Consider the following 21,260-nt stretch of genomic DNA (forward strand, 5'->3'; position numbering starts at 1 on the left):
TTATTATAACTGTAGCCATAGCCATCTCACCTAAGCATATTTACTACTAGATTCCGCGAACTTTAACAGTTGCAACGCGTGATTATATGTAAAGGTTATACGGAGCGTTGTACGACAAAGAGAAATACTAAGCGTAAGCACAATTCGTTTACAATCTTAAATCTACAACTTACATCTACTTACTTATTTCCTAGGAATTTTATAATCTAAATAAACATTTATTGAGGATTGATAAAATTGGATTATTTCTTGTCGCTGCAGCGTGCGTAACATTATAAAATTCGCTTATTGGAACTGAGAAGATGCCGGGCAAACAGTCCAATACAAAATCCAATAAAAAAGTAAAAACCGCTAAGCTGACGATTCAGACAAGGGGTACCGCCGCCATTGCTAATGCCGTTGCTGTTAACACCGATGCAGCAGCCATCAACACGCAACCTGAACGAGTACTTGGACTCTCTTTCAACACTACTATGAATGTTCCTGTACTTAACACGGGATCAGGAAGCCAGCAAGGCGCCGCGGGTGCCAACTTGATAAACAAAGTTCGCCGGTCCACACGAAATAATCACTGCTCCCTGTGCGATGAACGGGATAATAGCAGAATGGTCCAATGTGACTCATGCGACAACTGGTACCATTTCACGTGCGCAAATGTTACTGAAGCAGTCTCAGAGACAGACTGGAGTTGCCCGTCTTGTGGAACTAGTAACAGTACCAATCCTCTCCATCCGGACAATATCTGTTCTTCACAGCAACAATCGACACACGAACCTGAACCATCTGAGGATATAATATCTGTGCGATCTAACAATACCCTAACAAGGTCGAGCACCTGTACCAGCAGAAGTCGATCAAGGCGTGAGATGAAGTTGCAGCTACGCAAACTGGAAGAGACTAAAGCCTTGGAGCAGAGGTTTCTGGACATGAAATTCGCCATACTCGACAAATACAGAAGCGATAGTGAGGAGGATGAAGTTGGGTCAATAGTCGACAAAGTATCGCAAATAGAGGAGTGGATAGAGGGTACGGACCGTATTGGTGATAGAGGTGAGGCCCATTTTCAGCCCACATTGACTAATGAACAGCAGCCGATAAGTTCGCAGCCTGTAGAGCACATCGCTTACGGTCAAGGGCAACCACCAATCGGTTACAATCGAGAAAGAACGTCACAAGTTCCCCTCCACGTTCCACTGTCAAACCCTGGAGGACGTCCAATACAACAAATTGGGGTGCATCCCCCTCGCCCAGTTCCTCACAACTTGCAATGGACACAACCTAGTATTCTAACCCGAAGGGTGAGTGGCGTCGACAACTTTGTTCCTGAGCAGGGTTCAACGCCAAATCCTCCACGTTATCGACTTGAACCCACGGAAAATAATGGCGACGATACCATGTATCTTCTGAATAGAAGTCAATTGGCTGCACGTCACGCCGTTCCCAAGGATTTGCCAGAGTTCAGCGGACGAGCCGAAGAGTGGCCATTGTTTCTGGCCATGTTCAACTCTTCAACGCAAATGTGCGGTTTTTCAAACGAAGAAAATATGCTTCGATTGCGGAAATGTTTGAAAGGTGAGGCGCTGAATAGGGTAAGGTGCGAATTGCTGCACCCGTGCAATGTGGCGAGCGTGATGTCAACGCTCAAAATGTTATATGGCAAGCCTGAAGCGATCATTCAAGCGGTCATCCAGAAGGTGAGAGATTTGCCAGCTCCTAGGGTCGAAAAGTTAGAAACTCTTGTCGATTTCGCACTTTCGGTGAAGAATCTCTGCGCCACAATACAAGCGTGCGAGATAAGTGACTACATGTACAGCTCTTCTCTGCGATACGAGCTGGTAGAACGTCTACCGCCCGGACTTAAGTTGGAATGGGCAAGATCGACTAGGGGAAATCCGGTACCGACATTGCTAGAGTTTAGCACTTGGTTGTACGTGATGGCGGAAGATGCCAGCGCAGTGATGGGAACGCAGAACAACGGACCGAAAGACGAATCAAAGGTCCGCAGCAGAAGGGAGAACGTGCTTAACGTGCATATCGAGACGGATAAGAAGCAACCGTATAACCCAACCAGGGACAAAAAGGATTTCTCGCAATCGTGCAGAGTATGTAAGGGAACCTGCTCTTCGGTAGCCAAGTGTGAACGGTTTTCAGAATTCAGCTACGACTCTAGATGGGCTACGATCAAGGAACTCAAACTCTGCCGAAAATGCCTTCAACGGCATAATAGTCCCTGTAAACTGAAAAGGACATGCGGAATCAACGGATGTACATACCTTCATCATCCCCTTCTTCACGGTAGCAAAAAGTCCGAGTCGGAAACAATAACTTCTGGTCCATCCACTTCTTTAATCCCCGGCGGGAAACTCGAGAGCAGTGTCAATGTCCATCAAACTAAAACCAGTGGAGTACTTCTCCGGTTTGTTCCTGTTGTTCTATACGGGCCGTCGAAAGAATTACATACATACGCATTTCTCGACGATGGTTCTGAGCTGACCCTTCTGGAGCAAGGACTGGCAGATGAATTAGGAGTTTCTGGACAGATAGCACCTTTGTGTCTAAAATGGACTGGTGGCACGAAAAGAGTGGAGTGCAAGTCCCAAAAGGTCAGTCTGCAGATTTCTGGCACATCGAACAAATCGATGAGACATGCATTGTCGGATGCGCGTACCGTGAACAAGCTAGAACTGCGACCACAAACGATGATTATTTCGGAATTGCAGAAACGGTTCCGGCACCTCGAAGGACTTCCCATCGAGTCGTATAGTGACACTGCTCCACGCATACTAATCGGTGTCGACCACGCCAAGCTTGGCCACGTAACGAAGAGTCGTGAAGGTAAAACAAAGGAACCAGTTGCGGTCAAGACTTGCTTAGGATGGTGCGTTTACGGATATGTCGCACATAGTTCGTCCAGCACCGGTGTCGTCAACAATCATATGCTAGATATTTGCTCATGTAACCAAGAAAACGGAGATTATCTACATAAGGCCATGAAGGAATATTTTTCCCTTGACAGTATGGGCGTGGTCAAATCGGGAAAGGTGCTCATGTCCACAGAAGATGAACGGGCACTACAAATGCTGGACACACTAACGCATCGGAAAGGGGATAAATATGAATCAGGCCTTCTTTGGAAATACGACGGTGTACGCCTTCCGAACAATAAAGCAATGGCACTAAAGCGCTGGGAGTGCCTGGAACATCGGCTGCAGAATGATCCGCATCTGGCAGAAGTTTTGAACACGAAGATCGCGGATTACATCTGCAAAGGATACATACGGAAGCTTACCGATGCCGAGCTCACGATCCAGCATCCCAGGGTCTGGTATCTTCCGGTATTTCCCGTTGTTAACCCGAACAAACCTGCAAAGACGAGGTTGGTATGGGACGCCGCCGCGAAAGCTTACGATGTTTCGCTCAACTCCGTCCTTCTTAAGGGACCCGATTTCCTAGCGTCTCTGCTAAGCGTGCTAATAAAATTTAGAGAACACCGGATAGCAGTTTGCGGAGACCTGAGGGAGATGTACCATCAAGTACTGATGCGAGAAGAGGACCAGCATTGTCAACGGTTTTTCTGGGGACGCGAGGAGAGCACAGGCGGACCTAATGTCTACATCATGCAGGTGATGACGTTCGGGGCCTGCTGCTCACCAAGCACGGCCCAGTATGTAAAAAACAAGCATGCCAAACTGTACGAAAACGAGTTTCCGGCCGCAGTTCATGCGATAGTCAAGCAGCATTACGTCGACGATATGCTCATCAGCGTCGAGACGGAAGAGGAAGCGATTTCGCTCGTACACGACATCAAGATGATTCACCAGGAAGGCGGCTTCGAAATGAGAAATTGGCTGTCGAATTCATCGACGGTGCTGCTATCGCTGAATGAAAAACCAGTGACCAATAAAAACTTAAACGTCAATGATGGCCTTCCCACGGAGAAAATTCTTGGAATGTGGTGGGACACAGAGAAAGACTGCATTACCTTTAAGCTCTCCTCGAAGTGCCAGGAAGATCTCCTATCTGGTCAACGGCGACCAACCAAGAGAGAAGCTCTTCGAATGCTGATGCTGATGTACGATCCATGCGGATTTATCGCACATTTCCTGATGTACCTCAAGGTCTTGCTGCAGGATATATGGCGCTCTGGAATTGGCTGGAACGATAAAATCGAAGAGAATGAGTTCGAAAAGTGGCTGCTATGGCTGAAAGTCCTTCCCAAGGTAGAAGAAGTTGAAATTCCAAGATGCTTTCGGATCCAGATCTCAGTTAACGCCGAGGTACAAATACACACATTCGTCGACGCAAGTGAGAATGGGTTTGCAGCCGCGGTTTATCTGCGATTCCGACAAGGAGCTAATATAGAATGTGCGCTTGTGGCCGCCAAGACGAGAGTGGCTCCACTTCGCTTCTTGTCCATTCCTCGAGCCGAACTTCAAGCAGCTGTCCTCGGAGTGCGACTAACGAATGCCGTCCAAACTGCCCTGAGCTTTAAGGTGAATCAGCGGTTCTTCCACACTGACGCCAGGGACGTGTGCTGCTGGCTGATCTCTGACCATAGAAGATACAGCCAATATGTTGCCGTTCGAGTCAGTGAAATTCTGGAGAGCACGGAAGTATATGAATGGCATTGGATATCGACCAAACAGAACGTAGCTGACTTGGGTACTAAATGGAAAGGTTTCCCGGATCTCAGCTCGCAAAGTCCGTGGTTTCGGGGATCCTCGTTCCTATCGACACCAGTAGAAGAGTGGCCTATAACTTCGCGGCGGTATGGAACAACTGACGAAGAACTTCGTCCTCATCTACTTACACACATTGTTGCACCAGAACCGTTGATCGCGCTGGAGAAATTCTCAAGCTGGACGACGCTATTACGCCGAACTGCAGTGTTCGCTCGGCAAGCTTCCAACTGGAGACGATTGGCGAAAAAGGAGCGACCACTTAGTGGACCACTCACCCACGAAGAACTGGTCAAAGCCGAAAATTATCTGTATCGCATAGCCCAAGGCGACGTGTTCGCGGACGAGGTGGCAATCCTGAAGATTAATGCCTTCTCCGCAGAGAAGAAGCGAATACCGAAGAGCAGCTCAATCTACCGTGTCTGTCCTACACTGGACAATCAGAATCTGCTTCGAGTTCAAGGCCGGACAGGGGGATGCAAGTACATCGATGTAGATGCCTCCAACCCAGTAATTCTTCCCCACGAACACACCATAACAAAACTCGTTGTGGCGCACTTTCATTGGCAGTTCCATCACCAAAATCACGAAACCGTGGTAAATGAACTACGTCAGCACTTCTATATCCCACGATTGAAAGTTGTCTACAGGAGAGTGCGTAGGGAATGTCAGCAGTGCAATAACGACAGCGCAACACCCTGTCCTCCAATGATGGCTGACTTACCAGAAGCACGGCTGGCTGCCTATACTCGTCCATTTACTCACACAGGTTTGGATTATTTTGGGCCGATGACGGTATCAATCGGTCGTCGCACTGAGAAGCGATGGGGTGTTCTAGCTACCTGTCTCACTACTAGAGCCATCCATCTGCAGGTCGCATACTCACTATCGACGGACTCGTGCATTATGGCTTTGAGAAATATCTTCAGCCGAAGGGGAACACCTTCGGTAATATATAGTGACAGAGGCACCAACTTTAAAGGCGCTGAAAAGGTTCTCGAAGAGGCGATTCGGAACATAGATCAGGACAAATTAGTGACCGAGTTCACATCAAGGCACACCGAGTGGAGATTCAATCCACCTTCGGCACCACACATGGGTGGGGCGTGGGAGCGCTTGATCAGGACCGTGAAGCAGAACTTGAGTAAGGTTATAGCGTCAAGGATAGTAACCGCCGAGGTACTCGAGAACGCACTGAATGAGGTGGAGAACATAGTCAACTCTCGACCGTTGACCAATATTCCCGTTGATGGCGACCTCTCTCCGGTACTAACCCCTAACCATTTTCTCCTGCAATCCTCCAACGGGTTGAAACCACTAATCACTTTCGACGACAGCTCTCGGGCCTTGAAAAACAACTACGAAACTTCTCAAATCCTTGCCAACAGTTTCTGGAAACAGTGGCTCCGAGATTACCTTCCGACCATCACGAGAAGATCCAAATGGTTCGTGGCGATGAAGCCCATCGAAGTTAACGATATTGTAATCGTAGCCGATCCAAAGTTCCCACGAAACTATTGGCCAAAGGGAAGAGTCATAGCAACAAAGGTTGCCTCGGATGGACAGGTACGATCTGCAACGGTGCAAACTGTTAGCGGCGGAATTTACGAGAGACCAACAGTGAAGCTCGCAGTACTTGATGTAGGCGTTCGTAGTAATGCGTCGCGGAAGAATCTACAACGAATTACGGGGGGGAGTGTTGATTACGCCACATCGACCAACGAGCCCCATTTGCCCCGTTCATTGAGTGACACCGATAGTGTACTGAGGGTGCACCAGCCGAGGGATCGTCAGCGATGGTGAAGGTGACCTACCTAGCTTATATCGATCGAGCGCAAGTGACAGAGAGGAAAAAGAGAACAGATTGATAACGTGCGCAGTGATAGCTAGGCGTCCCATCGTATATTCTGTTAAGTAATTGAAATCTAAGGTTTCCTATTGAATATATTGAAACTTAAATCTAATTAAAATATCTAGGTGAGAAAATACTTGAAGAATCTTAAACTTAACTTAAATTTATTGTAATACTAATTAAAACTAAATCTTAACCTAAATTGAAATAATAGCTAAGTACTGAAGAACAATAGTACGGACAGGTGGCTGGTTGCTGCATATAGGCAGCTCGTGCATAATTTAGGAATCAATATAGCTTGAAACTCCGTATTGCGCTGTGTAAGAACACTTGCGAGAGCAACTATTAGGTGAGTTATTATAACTGTAGCCATAGCCATCTCACCTAAGCATATTTACTACTAGATTCCGCGAACTTTAACAGTTGCAACGCGTGATTATATGTAAAGGTTATACGGAGCGTTGTACGACAAAGAGAAATACTAAGCGTAAGCACAATTCGTTTACAATCTTAAATCTACAACTTACATCTACTTACTTATTTCCTAGGAATTTTATAATCTAAATAAACATTTATTGAGGATTGATAAAATTGGATTATTTCTTGTCGCTGCAGCGTGCGTAACACAACCCGAGATACATGCAGGTATCCCATGACCGCGCGTCGCTTCCAGAACAGACTGGAAGGACACATTGTCAAAAGAACCCTCAATATCTAGGAATACACCCAAGCTAGATTGCATGAGCGAGAAGGTTTTCTAAATATTATAAACAACATCGTGAAGCAGAGTGATAGTGTTATTTCTCGCCATGCTTTCAGGATATACCCGGTAGCAAGACTGGAAAGCATAATCTTTTTCAAGACATGTTCAAGCATATCACATCCCTTTTGCAGTAGCACGGGAAGTATTCCATCTTTTCCGAGTGATTTATATGGAGTAAAGCTGCCAACTGCCCACTAGCCCGAAACACCAGAATGAGATCTGTGAATATTGTTCAGCTCCGGATCGATACAACCTGGAAAGTGTGTGTCGAAGAGACAATTAAAAACATCTTTTTCGTCCGTCACATGAACACCATCACTGGTTTTTAAGGAGTTCATTTGAAAATCATTCGATTTCGAGAGAATTTTATTTAACCTGCTAACCTCGTTCTGCCAGCCAGCCCGCTCTGCAGATCTATGACAATTCATATATGCACTACGAGCTGATCTGAAAACCCTGGAATCATCACGCTGGCGTCGATTCCAAGCTCTTCTCATATCCTTCTTCATTCTTTCAAACTCAGCCCTCCACCACGGAGTTCCCCTAGGCGTTTTAACAGTACGAAGTGGACAAGCTTCTTCGTAGGATACTTCTATGAATGAGTTTGTCGTATCCACGACGTCATCTATGTCGTCTAGTTGACTAATTGTTGGAAAATATCCATGAAATTTAGTCGGCAAGTTTTCCAAAGAGAGGTCCCAGTTTGTAGATTTAGGATTACATGATCGAAAAATACATATTTATGATCGGATAGAGACGGTTCAGTTTCATTTGTTACATAGGTTATAGAGCACAAGTGTCTTTGGGTTGTTGCGACGTTGGGTTGTTCAAAATCAAGCAATTCGGATTGTAGATGAGATCTCAACCTTATTTGTGACCTTAGATTGACTGAAGCAAGGCGATGCAGTTTCAAATTTCCTGTTCAATATTCCTCATGAAGAAGCTATCAAAAGAGCTCGAGTGCAAAGGAACGGAATTATCATCACAAGGTCGCATATGCTCCTTGGCTTTGCGGAAGATATTGATGTATTTGGAATCGATCGTAGAGCAGTAGAAGAGGCCTTCGTGTTTTCTAAGAAGGAGACCGCGAGGATAGACTTAGTCATAAACCAAGACGAAGTACATGGTCGCAGGTAAAGAGACAAGCAGGTCTAGTGGTGTTGGTTCTTGTGACTGTCTCCTGTGAAGTAAAAAGGCCAACAGGGCCTTTCATGGTCTACGTAACCAGCTTAGGTCCCGCAACTTGCAAACGTCAACAAAATTCACTTTATACAAGACACTGATCCTCCCTGTCGAACTTTATGGCCACGAAGCGTGGACGTTGAGGGTGTCAGGTAGGAGAGCAGTCGGAGTCTTCGAGCGTAAAGTGCTGCGGACTATACTCGGCGGGATATACGAAAATGGTGCAGACGCATGAATCAGGTGTTGTACCATTGAGTCTACAAAACTGCCGATATTGTTAAACAGATAAAATACGGCAGACTGCAATCGGTTGGTCATGTGTTACGAATGTCAGAAGAAACAATATTTAGCCAGAAAGAGAACGCCGACTTTGTGGGAGGCGACGGACACGTTGGCTATATGCACTGGAAGGGGGCCTGAGATCCCTGAACGTGCGGATCCCCGGAACTGGACGCTACCCAAGACCGACAAAGATGAAGCTCTACGATACACCCGGCATTGACGAGATGACGCTGTAGCCAACAAGGTAAAAGGTAGGCAAACGGACTTCCGCGCCGGTCATTCCAATTCCAACAGGTGAAGGAAATTGCATATGATAAATATTGAAAATAATTTGCAGATTATCCAGCGGTTAATTGTCTGCTAGACGCTTAAACCACACCGGAATTACAAAATAAATTTAATGAGATGACAACTCCCCAAAAAGTTTTTATTTAATTCATGTTCCATATTATTTTTCCCAATTCTACGGTACTTCAGGAATCATACTTCCAATTTTATTGAATATCGTATGTGAAATAAGCTCTCCAGAGCATTTTGAACTAGGGGTGTTGAACGATGTTTTTTATACCTTTCATGGCTCTATAATGCAATAATACAACTAGGTTTTTAAATACGAAGGAAAAGGCAGAAACGGAGCTCTAACTTTAATTTGTAGCAATTTTTGTGTACTTTAAGGAAATCTTACTGCGATCTTGCGCAAATCTACACCAAAAGAGTTATGATTAATTTTAATTGAAATTACGCAAGAACTAGGTATCAAGTGATATAAAGTTGATAATCGCCAAAAAAAAATTGTTTTGGTTTCCAGAAAATAATCCAAGCTGATCTCAAATTTTGATGCTTATTTTGAATATTAAGAACTATTTTGAAATAAACCGTCCAATGTTATTTTGTACTTGGCACATAACGGTCCTCATTTCTCACATTGACCGGGCCAACTAACGAATAAAGTGGGTTTTATGTATCGACAATGTTCAATTTATATTAAACCTTATTAATATGTTGATTTCCACCCTAGAATCTTTTTTTTTCATTCAAATGTTTTTTTCAAGACTTAGTTTTTTAAAATGGCGTATCAAAACAATTTAAGAACATCATGAAGTATGAAAGAAAGTTTGATCGAAATGACGAGCGAGTTAATATCATTGCATAGTAAGTGGTACTTATTGACAAAATACACTGAAAAAAAAACATTTAAGGCACCTAGCAGTGAGATAAGATATTTCTTATATCACTTCTTTGATCTTTCTTTTTTTCAAAATCTATGTGAAATACATATTTACACCACTATAAACGGAAAGAACGCAACCAAATGAATGAAATTATAAAGGTTAATGAGATAAACAAAACGAATAAAATGAAAAAATGAATAAAATAATAAAGTTCATAAAATAAAGTAAATGAAGTGAATAAAGTGAACGATACAATGTAATGAATTCCATGAATATAATGAACGAAATAAAAGAATCGAATAAAATAAATAAATTGTATTAAATGAATAAAATTAACAAATTTCGGAGGTCTTCCGGTTGGGCGATTTCAAATTTTTTTTTTGTTTTACATATTTGTAATCTATGGAATATCTATTACCCTGGCATAACCGATTAAATCGCAAGTTTCATTAATAATATTCTATTTAAACTTTAGCTTATGATGCGTTTTCTAAAAAGTCGTGTTTTCGTTACTGTAGGCAAATTCCGTTCTAAAATTTTTAGTATATCGTGTGTTTACGAATTTTGATTTAAAAGGTGCTACTACACAGACACGAGCTATTTGGGATTCTAGTTAAAAGAAATAGTTAATTTTTTTGATAAGCGAAATAAAAAAAACCGCAATAAAATATCTTGAGTAGTTTCTTTGCAATACATCCTGAAAAAAATGCTCGAAATTCGAACTCACGGCTAGAAGACAGGGAAATGAATAGTATATGAATATAAGGAGCAAAACCAATTAAATGAATTTATGAATTAAATTTATATAAAAAATAAAATGAATTATTCGAATGAAATAATTAAAGTAAAAAGAACTAATGAAATGAATTAATCGAGTAAAATTAGCAATATGAACTAAATGAGTAATATGAGGAAATTTAATAAAATTATTTAAAGAAAAAAAAAGAATGAAATGAAAAATCAATAAAATAAATAAAATAAATGAAATAAACAAAACAAGGAAATTAAATCAAAATGAATTAAAAAGAATAACACAAATAAATAAAATGATGGAAAAAATTAAAGAATAAATTAAATAAGCAAAATAAACAATGAATAAAATAAACAAAATGATTAAAAGGAATTCATAAATGATAGGAATGAAAATGATTAAATGAATAAGTTGATAAAAATCAAAAAAATTAAACATCATATAAAATTTCTGTAATTGATCAAACGATTCAAATTAATAAAATACGAAAATGAATCTAATAAACAAAATGAGCAAAAACAACAAATAAAATTAGCAAATCATCAAAGTACATAGAATAAAATATAGTAAAGAATAACGTCAAAAATAAATTTCCTATGTTATATGTATATAATGTAAAAAAATGAAAAATTAAAATAAACTAAAGTAATGACATAAATAAAACGAACGAGATAAATTTGTTTGTCATAGTTTCAACAATCTCTAAATATGAGCAAAAGAGCTACTTTTTGAAAGTTTGTTTACAAGAGTTTGGAAAAGTGGTTACATTAAGTAGCAATAAGCCTGCCGGCACTTCCATTCCATTCTTTTCCACATTCCATTTTTCATTTTATTTTATAATTTCATAGTTTGTTTATAATTTTTAATTTATAAATAAGGAGTTCATTTCAACGTGTCATTTACAAAAATAGCTCAATTATGTGTTTTAATCCTAAACTAGCCTATTTCGATTTGTTATTCCTAGACAATTCAATCCAGAGGGAAATATCAATCGCATAAATGGCAGAGATACATTGTCCTTTCATTAAGTACAATTCGGCACTTTTTTTTGGTAACACTACTAGGAGTCTGCGTACAGAAATGGGATTAATACGAAATAATTTATCAAATTCATTATTTTTCTATTATTCAAAAGTGCATGAAATGCTTGTTTGTACACGAATTTATCACAAAGAAAACGGTTGGTGATATCGGGATACTTTATTCAGAAACATTATGTATATATTGAGATATTGTGGAATAAAAACCTATTTTTGGAGACTTCAATAAAGATTGCGATAAATTTCGAAGTCTATTCAAGGTAGAGAAGTAATATCTTCAAAAAAGTTTGTTTAGATTGTAACTTTGCTGAGAATGAAAATTTTTTAATGCCATTTTTACAGTCGGTAGTTTTGTTGAGTTTTTTTATGATTACTGACCGCTGAGAATTACGATTAATGCAATCAAAATTCGACATTTATATAAGCCAAAACGCAGACTGTTGCGTTACAGTCAGATGAACATTTCATCAAAAATTCCTCGGTAAATACATACTTTTACTATTTTACCTTAAGGGTTTATATATGTTGTTCTTGGCCAAAAACCGAAAATATATTTCATATATTTGGAGTATCATATCCTCAATAGCGTTTGATCCACTTTTCATGGCGAACTGAGCACTCTGAAGTGCATGGGGTATACATGGGTGCATGCTATATCACAGTGTATTTCCGGAGACCTGTTTCAAACTTTGAGTATTGTTGTGCCGTGTTTTAAATCAACGGGATCAAACAAATAATAGTCTTCTGTGCTCCACGTTCGGGTACGTTTTCATTGAAATGTGAATAAATTACACAACGTGATTATCTCGAGGAGACTTTTCCAAAAAGTGACCGCGTGATGACCAAAATATTCTAAATACCGCTGAACCAATCGATCTGAAATTTTCAGAGATTGTTTATAATTACACAATTTCAATTTTAACCATTTACACCTCTTGTCCAAATATAAAAGCACTCAAAAACCGTTTTTTAAGAAAAGTTCGCCAAATCCCCATTTTTTATGATTGATAACTGAAATTACGCAAGGTTTAGGTATCAAGTGGTATCAAGAATATTACTATAATCTTTTATTAATTTTTAAATCTTAACCTAAGCTAATCTCGAATTTCAATAGTTTTTTTATTGTTTGGAACAGTTTTGAAATATGCCAAATATTAAAAGTGATGGTTTCGACAATTTTGAATCTGGTACACAATTATTCTTATTTCGCGTTTTAACTAGGCCAAATAGCCAAATAAAACTAATTATTGTGACGATACACAGAAAAAAATATTTTGTAATTTTAAATTTATTTTCATGCACATATTTGGAGCATGAATATGAATGTAAAATTAAGTCCCAGCACAAATACACACAACTTGTCGTGCTTTTTCCAGCGATATTTATTGTAATTTTACACGTTGATTGGAGATTACAGTTTCATTAAACGGCAAACCAATGCTCTTGAATGTATTTTTAAATGCATATTGCTGTAAAATATTATGTTTATGTTATGTTTATGTTTATTACCTTCACCAACAGGCCCCTTGGCCCCAATGGTGGTTGCTTAAACTAATTACATTTTAAAATTGACAAAATTTTCACTTTTATCGCATTCCGCGTCCTGTTGAAGTCAAAGGCCGTCGCCACACTGTTAAAAATTCGTTGGAGTCCGGTAACAGCGCTCTGGTAACCATAGTTGGTTCTCCTGAACGGAACTCGCAGAAGGGAGTTATTGCGTAGAGCTCGAACGCGGGCTTGAAGATCCAGACGTCCGAGGATTGTAGGGCAATCCACTCTGGCAGAGAGTAAGTCCGAGACGAACAGGGCTCGAGAGCAGTCCCTCCGGATGCTGAGTGTATCGAGGTGTATTAGCTGGCAACGGTTTTCATAGCTCGGCAGCTGAAATCTGTTTCGCCATGGGAGATGACGAAGGGCGAAGCGTATGAACCTGCGTTGGACAGCCTCGATTCTGTCAATCCCGTTCTGGTAGTACGGATTCCAAACAGCTGAACAATATTCTAACGTTGAGCGGACCAACGCGCCGTAAAGCGATTTAAGACAATATACGTCCCTGAAGTTTTTCGCTATTCGGAAGATGAACCCAAGCTGTCGTGATGCCTTATCCACGATGTATGACGTATGTGGTTTGAATGTTAATGCCGAATCCATGATGACTCCGAGATCTTTGATGTGAGAGTGTCTTGGAATGCTCGAGCCGAAGAAATGGTAGTTAAACTGAGTCGGTTGGCGTTTCCGCGTGAACGTAACGATTGAGCATTTGCTCGGGTTTAAAACCATTCTGTTTAGATCACACCACGTGCTAAAGCTGTTCAGTTCCCTCTGAAGAAGCCCGGCATCGGTTTTATCCCGTATTTGTTGAAAAATTTTCATGTCGTCGGCGAAAGAAAGGCGGGGTCCTTGTAATGTGAAATTGACGTCATTAAAGTAGAGGAGGAATATTACTGGACCGAGATGGCTTCCTTGTGGGATGCCGGATGTAGCGAAGAATGGTGCAGATAGACAGTCCTTAATGCTGATTTGGAGTTGCCTTCCATCGAGGTAGGAACGAAACCAGCGCAGAAGTTGTCCATGAATGCTGAGTTTGTCCAGCTTCGCTATTGCGATATCATGGTTGATTTTGTCGAAGGCCGCAGATAGATCCATGTAAATAGCATCGGTTTGCAATCCGTCAGCGAATCCATCCATTACATATGTTGTGAACGAGAGCAGGTTTGTCGTTGTCGATCGTTTAGGCATGAAACCGTGTTGGTCATCTGCAATGTAGTGTTTGCAGTGAAAGAAAATAGGATCTAACACAACCAGCTCGAACAGTTTTGATACAGCACTTAAACACGAGATTCCCCGATAATTGTCAATGTTCGATTTGTTTCCTTTTTTATGAACTGGAAACATGTGCGCTGCTTTCCAGCAGGAAGGGAATGTACCAGTAGTGAGTGATAGCTCGAAGACTCGCCGAAGTGGTTCAAGAAGCCCGCTGATGCACTTTTTGACAAAAATCGAGGGAACACCATCTGGACCCGGGGAACAAGATGCTTTCAGTTTGGCATTTGCTGCAAGAATGGCAGCATTATCGACACAAATTCGGTTGATGGTTCGTCCTAGAGAAGGAGTTAAATTAGCGGCGGCAGCGACTTGTTGTGGTGGCAGGCGCTCGTTGGAAAAAACGCTTGAAAATTTGTCGGAGAACAGTTGGCAAATTTCCTTAGTGTCGGTGCCTAAAACTCCATTAAACGACATACAAGATGGCAAACCGGGTTCTTTTCGCTGCTCGTTACCATACTTCCAGAACGACTTGGGCTTGGATTTCAGTTGACGCTCGACGTTTCGCTGGTGTCTAAAAAAGGCGCGTCTGCTTTGTTGTTTGTATTCGTGGTTGAGTTGAAAGTAGTGATTTCGTAATGCAAGTGTCTTATGCTTCGAGAACTTTTTAAATGCAGCTCGTTTGGCAGATTTTAAACGTCTATGGACGGTTGATTGCCAGGGAGGGTGTTCATCGGTACTAATTGTTCGTTTTGGTACATGGCGGTCGATAAGGTAGTTAAGAATACTAGAAAACGTCATCGCTGCTTCGTTCGCGTCGTCATTGTTAATATTTTCGTCCAAGTTTATATCCAACAGCGTGCTAACGATGCTGTCGTAGTCAGCGTTTTTAAAATCGTAGACGATAGAGCTTGAGACGTCTTCAAAATTCGCTCCTAGGTTACCAGCAAGTACAAGATGTAGTGGGGGATGATGACGCACCTGCTTGACTAAAGGAGTCGGTACAGTGCAGCAGTACGGAGCGCAGTCCCGGGCACTTAAAAGGAGAGGTCCAATGTACGTCCATTCTCGTTGGTGACATTATTAATTTGCCGAAGAGTTGCGCTGCTGTAGTTGTCCACAATACAACTGGCATTGTTAATAAGCGCAGATTTTTCGATATCCAATCGTAGAAAACCATTACTTGCTTGGCACCACGTCAAGCCAGGTAAGTTGAAGTCGCCCAGTATAACGATATCATCAGACGGGGCGGCGATCGAGGCGATAAAAGAAACGGAGGAAAGATGTACATCGATCAGGCTGGAATCACGAATTCTGTCAGGTGGAAAATACACAACACACAGGAACAGATTGCGATCGGCAAGTTTCACTGAAATCCACACTTGCTCGGAGCTCGCCCACCGGTCATCGTTGATCACTCGGGCTTTTATACCACGGCGAACGGCGATAAGCACACCACCGCCTGATGTCTTTTGGCTGTTGAGGGCATTGCGGTCACAGTGGTAGACATCGAATGTTGAACCAAAGACCTGGCGGGACAGAGTACGGTTGTAGAGCCACGTCTCGGTCAAGGCGATAACGTCGTAACAGCAACCCGTGGTCGCGAGCAAATAGCTGTCCGTTGATGAATTTAAGCCACCAACATTCTGGTAGTAAACCTCGATGTTGTTGGAGGACGGATCAGGTACAGCAGAGAGCGAAGCCATGTTGCCGTGTAGGAAGATCCTTTCGTCAATCCCACGAACAGTATCGGGACGGTTCACGGTCGCCTGGTCGACTGTGGTGAGGGATTCGAGGCATCCCGAATCAACTGCGTCGCGCCCCAAAATACGACTATCGTCGTCGTCGAGAGAAATGGTTGGCATCTGATAACAAGATGTCGGAGCAAAAGGCAAAAAACTGGAAGCGAAGAATACATCAGCGCTTGAAGTGTTCGGAACAGATGTATACTTGCCATTTGCGGCAGGTTGGAAGACCCTTTTACCCATCCCACACACAGGACCGGGACGACTGATGATCGCTGGCTACAAGTGCTCGACTGTGGCGGGGGGATCGAGGGCTTCCATAGTGCCAACTGCGGTGCGTCCCAGTATGCGTTGGAACCCGATGGCGGAATGCGTAGAGCAGGAACGGGGTGGTAGCAGCTTGCGGCGAGAGTCGTACGATGAGCTAGAAGCGTGAATCGGTTCAACCGTTGTATCGTTACAATTTTTATAATACTTGCTGAGAAAGGCGGCTTGGAAGACCCTTTCCCCACCCACACATACAGGACCGGGACGACTGATGAACGCTGGCGGCAAGGGCTCGACTGTAGCGGGGGGATCGAGGGCTTCCATAGTACCAACTGCGTTGCATCCCAGTATGCGATCGGCATCGATACTCCTTCACAAGGGCGGTGTGGCTTGGTATAGTGGCATGGCCAATCGTTGCGGAGTCCTCTGCAGGACCATTGATGGGCCGGGTTGCATTAGAGAGGTACATGCTTCTTCTGGAGGCGGTGGAAAATCAGTCGGCGGGCTCCAAATGTTCTGGGTACGGCTGTCTTCAAATTCCCTGAACAGTATGCCTTGCGGCCATGTGTCAGGATTAAGAGCTGCATCACGGTACTTTGGGTGAACTCCAACTTTGAAGGATATGAAGTTCAAAGTACTGACGTCTATGCCTTTTTTAACAAGCGGAATAACCTTTATCTCCTCGTTACAATTTAGTCCTTCTTTAGACATTTTTTCGACAGTCTCTTTGCTAACGCTAGGATGAAAGCGGGAAAGATACATCCAGAGTAACGGCGCGGGAGGTGGAACCGTAACAATGTTGCTATTATCGACTAGCTTTCGACCACCAACAAGAATATTGCTCGGATCAGGGCCATCCTCGTGACGACGTTTCTGAAGTGGTCGAGAGGTACCGGAGTTTGGCAGGACTGGAGTAGCTGTTGAAACCTTTCTAGCCAGGCGCGAAATTTGCTGGGTATTTTTGGATAACTCGGCCTTTAGTTCAGCACAGACGTCATCCGTTTTCCCAGCGATAACACATCCAAGTGAAGAAACGGTGTCGCGAAAGCGAGCAAACTTCATCAGCTTGACACATTCATTGCACATCCACAATAAGTTTGGGTTTTCCGCAAGTTTTTTCAAAAACGGCTTGTTCAGTTGTTTCCCACATTGCATATGTACCACATTTTTGCAAAAACCCATACATTCAATAAAGTCGTCATCCGATTTGACGGTTTTCGCGCAGTGATCGCATGCACTTGCCAAAATTTTGTATGTTTACATTCGTATTGATTTACATGTCGTTTAATTTTCATTATTTTTTGGTGTGTAATGTTTAATATATATTGAATTTTTTGAATATCTTGATTTCTACCCTGTAATATCTTTTCGTCAAAATATATTAATAATTTAATTGCTTTGAAGTCTAATGTAGTTTCCAAAAAGTTTCTTATGAAGAAAAAGGAAGTTACAATTTTCTGTTTATATTAAATCGAATAATTTCTAATCTCACTTTCAGGCAGATTCGCCACTCATTTATAGAATTCGTTCTCTCTAAAAGGAACTTGACCTCTTTCAGAGCGATCCAAAAATTTAAAATTCGACTACAAGTTGTCGCAGGGTTCTGCAAAATTAAAATATCTGCATTTATTGAAAATTGGGGTTGGTATTTCTGCAACCAACCAGTTTGAAATTGTTCACTGATTTTTTGATAGAAAAAAAAATCAAATATATTTTTCGATTTTATTAATTTTTCCATTCGATTAACATTGAAGTTACGGTTAGTTAATAATATCGGGTCATTACTGTACTGCATTTATATTTATGAAAGATTGATTCCTTATAATTAAAAACATTTCCACAGCTATTTGTTTTGGCGAGTTTCTTATCGTTATCGACTACCGGAATTAAAATTTCTGATTGCCACAGATAGCGATTATTGCATCGAAAATCCAACATCCATTTTCATAAATAGAGCATACGTTTAATTATTTGCTCACTCAGCATGATTACACTCATACATTTCTCGAATAAGATTATGTTGAAAATCGTTTCAGAGACCTGAAATCATGGAACAAATTTATCAAGTAAATGTTTTCGTACACCTTTTGGGTTATTGCTAACTTCTGTATTGAGTGGAATCAATGTGAGGCTTGGTGGCGGATACTTCGGAAAAAATACGAAAGATCTTCGTAAATATTAGTACGACTTTCATCTATTTCATCGAACTATTCGTTTTTCTAATGAAACCGATTCGTAAAAAGCTAGCGGAGGTCGTTTCATGGTTTTTACGAAAAACTCATTATGAAAAATATAAGTTTATCCAAAGAACTATGAATCGTCCACCATGTTTGCGAAAAATTCGTATATACTAAGAAAATTGTCTGGACGAAGCTAATTCTTAACGATTTACTCAGGCAAAAAGATACAAAATCAGCCAGATCCCAAAAAGTTGATGGTTGTTCAATTTTTTCGAGATATCATTAAATCTCGACGGTTCATGCAGTTTAAAGAAATTTGACATCTAAAGAACGAATTCGATTTTTAAATTTTCCCTCTTTAACAGTTTTCCAGTTCCAGCTCATCTATGGCAATTTCATATAGAGTGCTAAGCCCATTTTCGTCATGTTTGTATTATCGCCCTATCCATTTGAAGCCGTTAGTTAGAGCAGTGTTTGCCATCTTTGTTCAACGCATTGAGTTAAATGGTAGCGCAACAATAGGAGAACTCGATTCGAGCTTTCGTTGCGCTCAAACACAAGAATTTCACTGTTTTTAGTGCATTTGTGTTATTATATTGGTTCTTAACAACAAAGCAAAGCTGTTGATGCCTATTTTTACGCATTCCAATGATTGTAGGCCAAGAAATTAATGAATTAGTGAGGCACCCTGCTTAGTATGGTGAAAATAGGCACTTTACCCTATTACCGAACAATTCAATTTATATTTCCGAAACCTTACAGCTGATCCGTAAAAAATAGCAGCCTGTGGCGATAACATACATTTCGTCTGAGACTAATTTTATGGAAATCTGTCGAAACATTCTCCGAGAAATCGATGTACCTACGCTAAGGTTGAAGCCTCCATATCTATCTATCTATCTATCTATCAATCTATCTGTTTGTATGTATATGATTTATAGACTCCCAAACGGGTTAACCGATTGCCGTCAAAATTTGTACATAGTAGGCATTTATTATGGAGCGTGTTTGTGTGCTATTGGTTGGGGATTGTCTGCCCGCCAGATGGCACTTCGGAACAAATTGTGCTTTCCGACCGTACTAATCATACTGCAATTCGTGAACTAGAGTCTGATATACAATAAATTCAATAACAGCCGATGGGAACGCTGTCCTTTTATTTGCGACTAAATTTGTGAAAATCGAATCAACCATCTCCTAGAAATCTAAGTGGAAATTTTGTTACCATGTCCACACGACACACACACATCCATACATACACACGCACAAATATTTTTCGATCTCGACGAACTGAGTTGAATGGTATATGCGATTTGATCGTCTAAGCCTCGTGTTAAAAAGTTGTCATTTTTTAGCAGCTGCATAACCTTTCTATATGATCTTAATTTCAGGCCTCGAGAGTAGAGCACCCCCTTAAATATTCTCCAACGTTGAAAGGTGTGGCTGTAGCACGCAAACAATTTTATGTATGAATATGTTTTAAACATTCTCAATGCTTTATTTAACCAAACAAGAAACGACTCGTTCGAGGTCTATTAAATCCAATCAGCGAAATTGTTTCAACTTCCATAATCGCATAAAAGGCAAAAACAAAATTACCATGGCCGAATCAAGACATCCGAAATCACACCCTGGGAATTACTTCGCTCCGAACCTCGAACCTTCTAAACATTCTCACAACTATCGTTTTGCCTATCTATCTTATTGCTCCATAAAGTTTAATTGGTCATGAATTTTAACAACACTTCACCGTCACCGTTCACTTTTGTCCGGGCAGGCGAAGACGACGACGACGAAAACCACCGGGTTGCCATGGTAGTGTAGTGTGGTTCCATCTCTTAACCGGTTCACCGGGCGTCTTTTATTGTTTTCAGCTGGCCATCGTCTTCGCCCCTAATGATTGGTCATATTCCGAGCAACAAGAGTATAGATGAAACTTTTGGGCATCAGTCGAGAGGAATCAAACTTTTGTTTCGATGATATAGAGTGCAAAATAACAAACGCGCAGAGCAAAACAGGTGATGGCATGCTGACAAGATATTTCGGTAAAATATTCATGAACAATTTTGGAAAGCCGATTCGCATAAATACGCAAATGCTCAGTTTCTCTCTTCATTAAGCGGTTTACGGCGTGTGCTACGATCCGCAATTTATGGCAGTTGGGCTCCTCCACCATTCCAGCTGCTGCGGTCGGATTGGATCAATCACGGTGACATCGACGACGGGTAAGTACACCCTGGCTGCGGTGAACCTGTCTGTCCCTGATGGCCAACCGACGAGACGAGAAGAGCACCTGATTTGAATAAGCGCGTACGATCACGGGGGAGGGAGAGAGACAGAGAGTGAGATGAAAGAGTAGTAGGCGGGCGAATTGCTATTGGTGGCATACGTCCCTCAAATTGGCGAAAAGTGGCTGTATCATGGCGGAAAATTGATGAAAGCGTTATGAATTTTTAAAACGGTCTAAAATATTTACTCGTTAAAATGCAAATTTATCTGGCTCATTACCATACTTCAACGTATCATGATTTCTTTTTCACACAGTTCAACGTGATTGGTTTCGTTCTGGTCATTGAACGGGGTG

The 21,260-nt window shown here is 41.6% G+C and overlaps 1 protein-coding gene across 1 annotated transcript; it reads left to right on the top strand.

Moving 5' to 3' along the window:
• Positions 1-302: 302 nt before the first annotated feature.
• LOC131680725 (uncharacterized) lies at positions 303-6,482 on the top strand. Its single transcript, XM_058961432.1, has one exon. It carries the CDS (start codon positions 303-305, stop codon positions 6,480-6,482), a length of 6,180 nt encoding a protein of 2,059 aa, XP_058817415.1.
• Positions 6,483-21,260: the final 14,778 nt, after the last annotated feature.

Source organism: Topomyia yanbarensis, chromosome 2, assembly GCF_030247195.1.
Source record: "Topomyia yanbarensis strain Yona2022 chromosome 2, ASM3024719v1, whole genome shotgun sequence".
Taxonomy (NCBI): domain Eukaryota; kingdom Metazoa; phylum Arthropoda; class Insecta; order Diptera; family Culicidae; genus Topomyia; species Topomyia yanbarensis.

Excerpts from the sequence above, each read along its gene's own strand:
- LOC131680725 (XM_058961432.1), top strand. The coding sequence starts at position 303 with ATGCCGGGCAAACAGTCCAATACAAAATCCAATAAAAAAGTAAAAACC.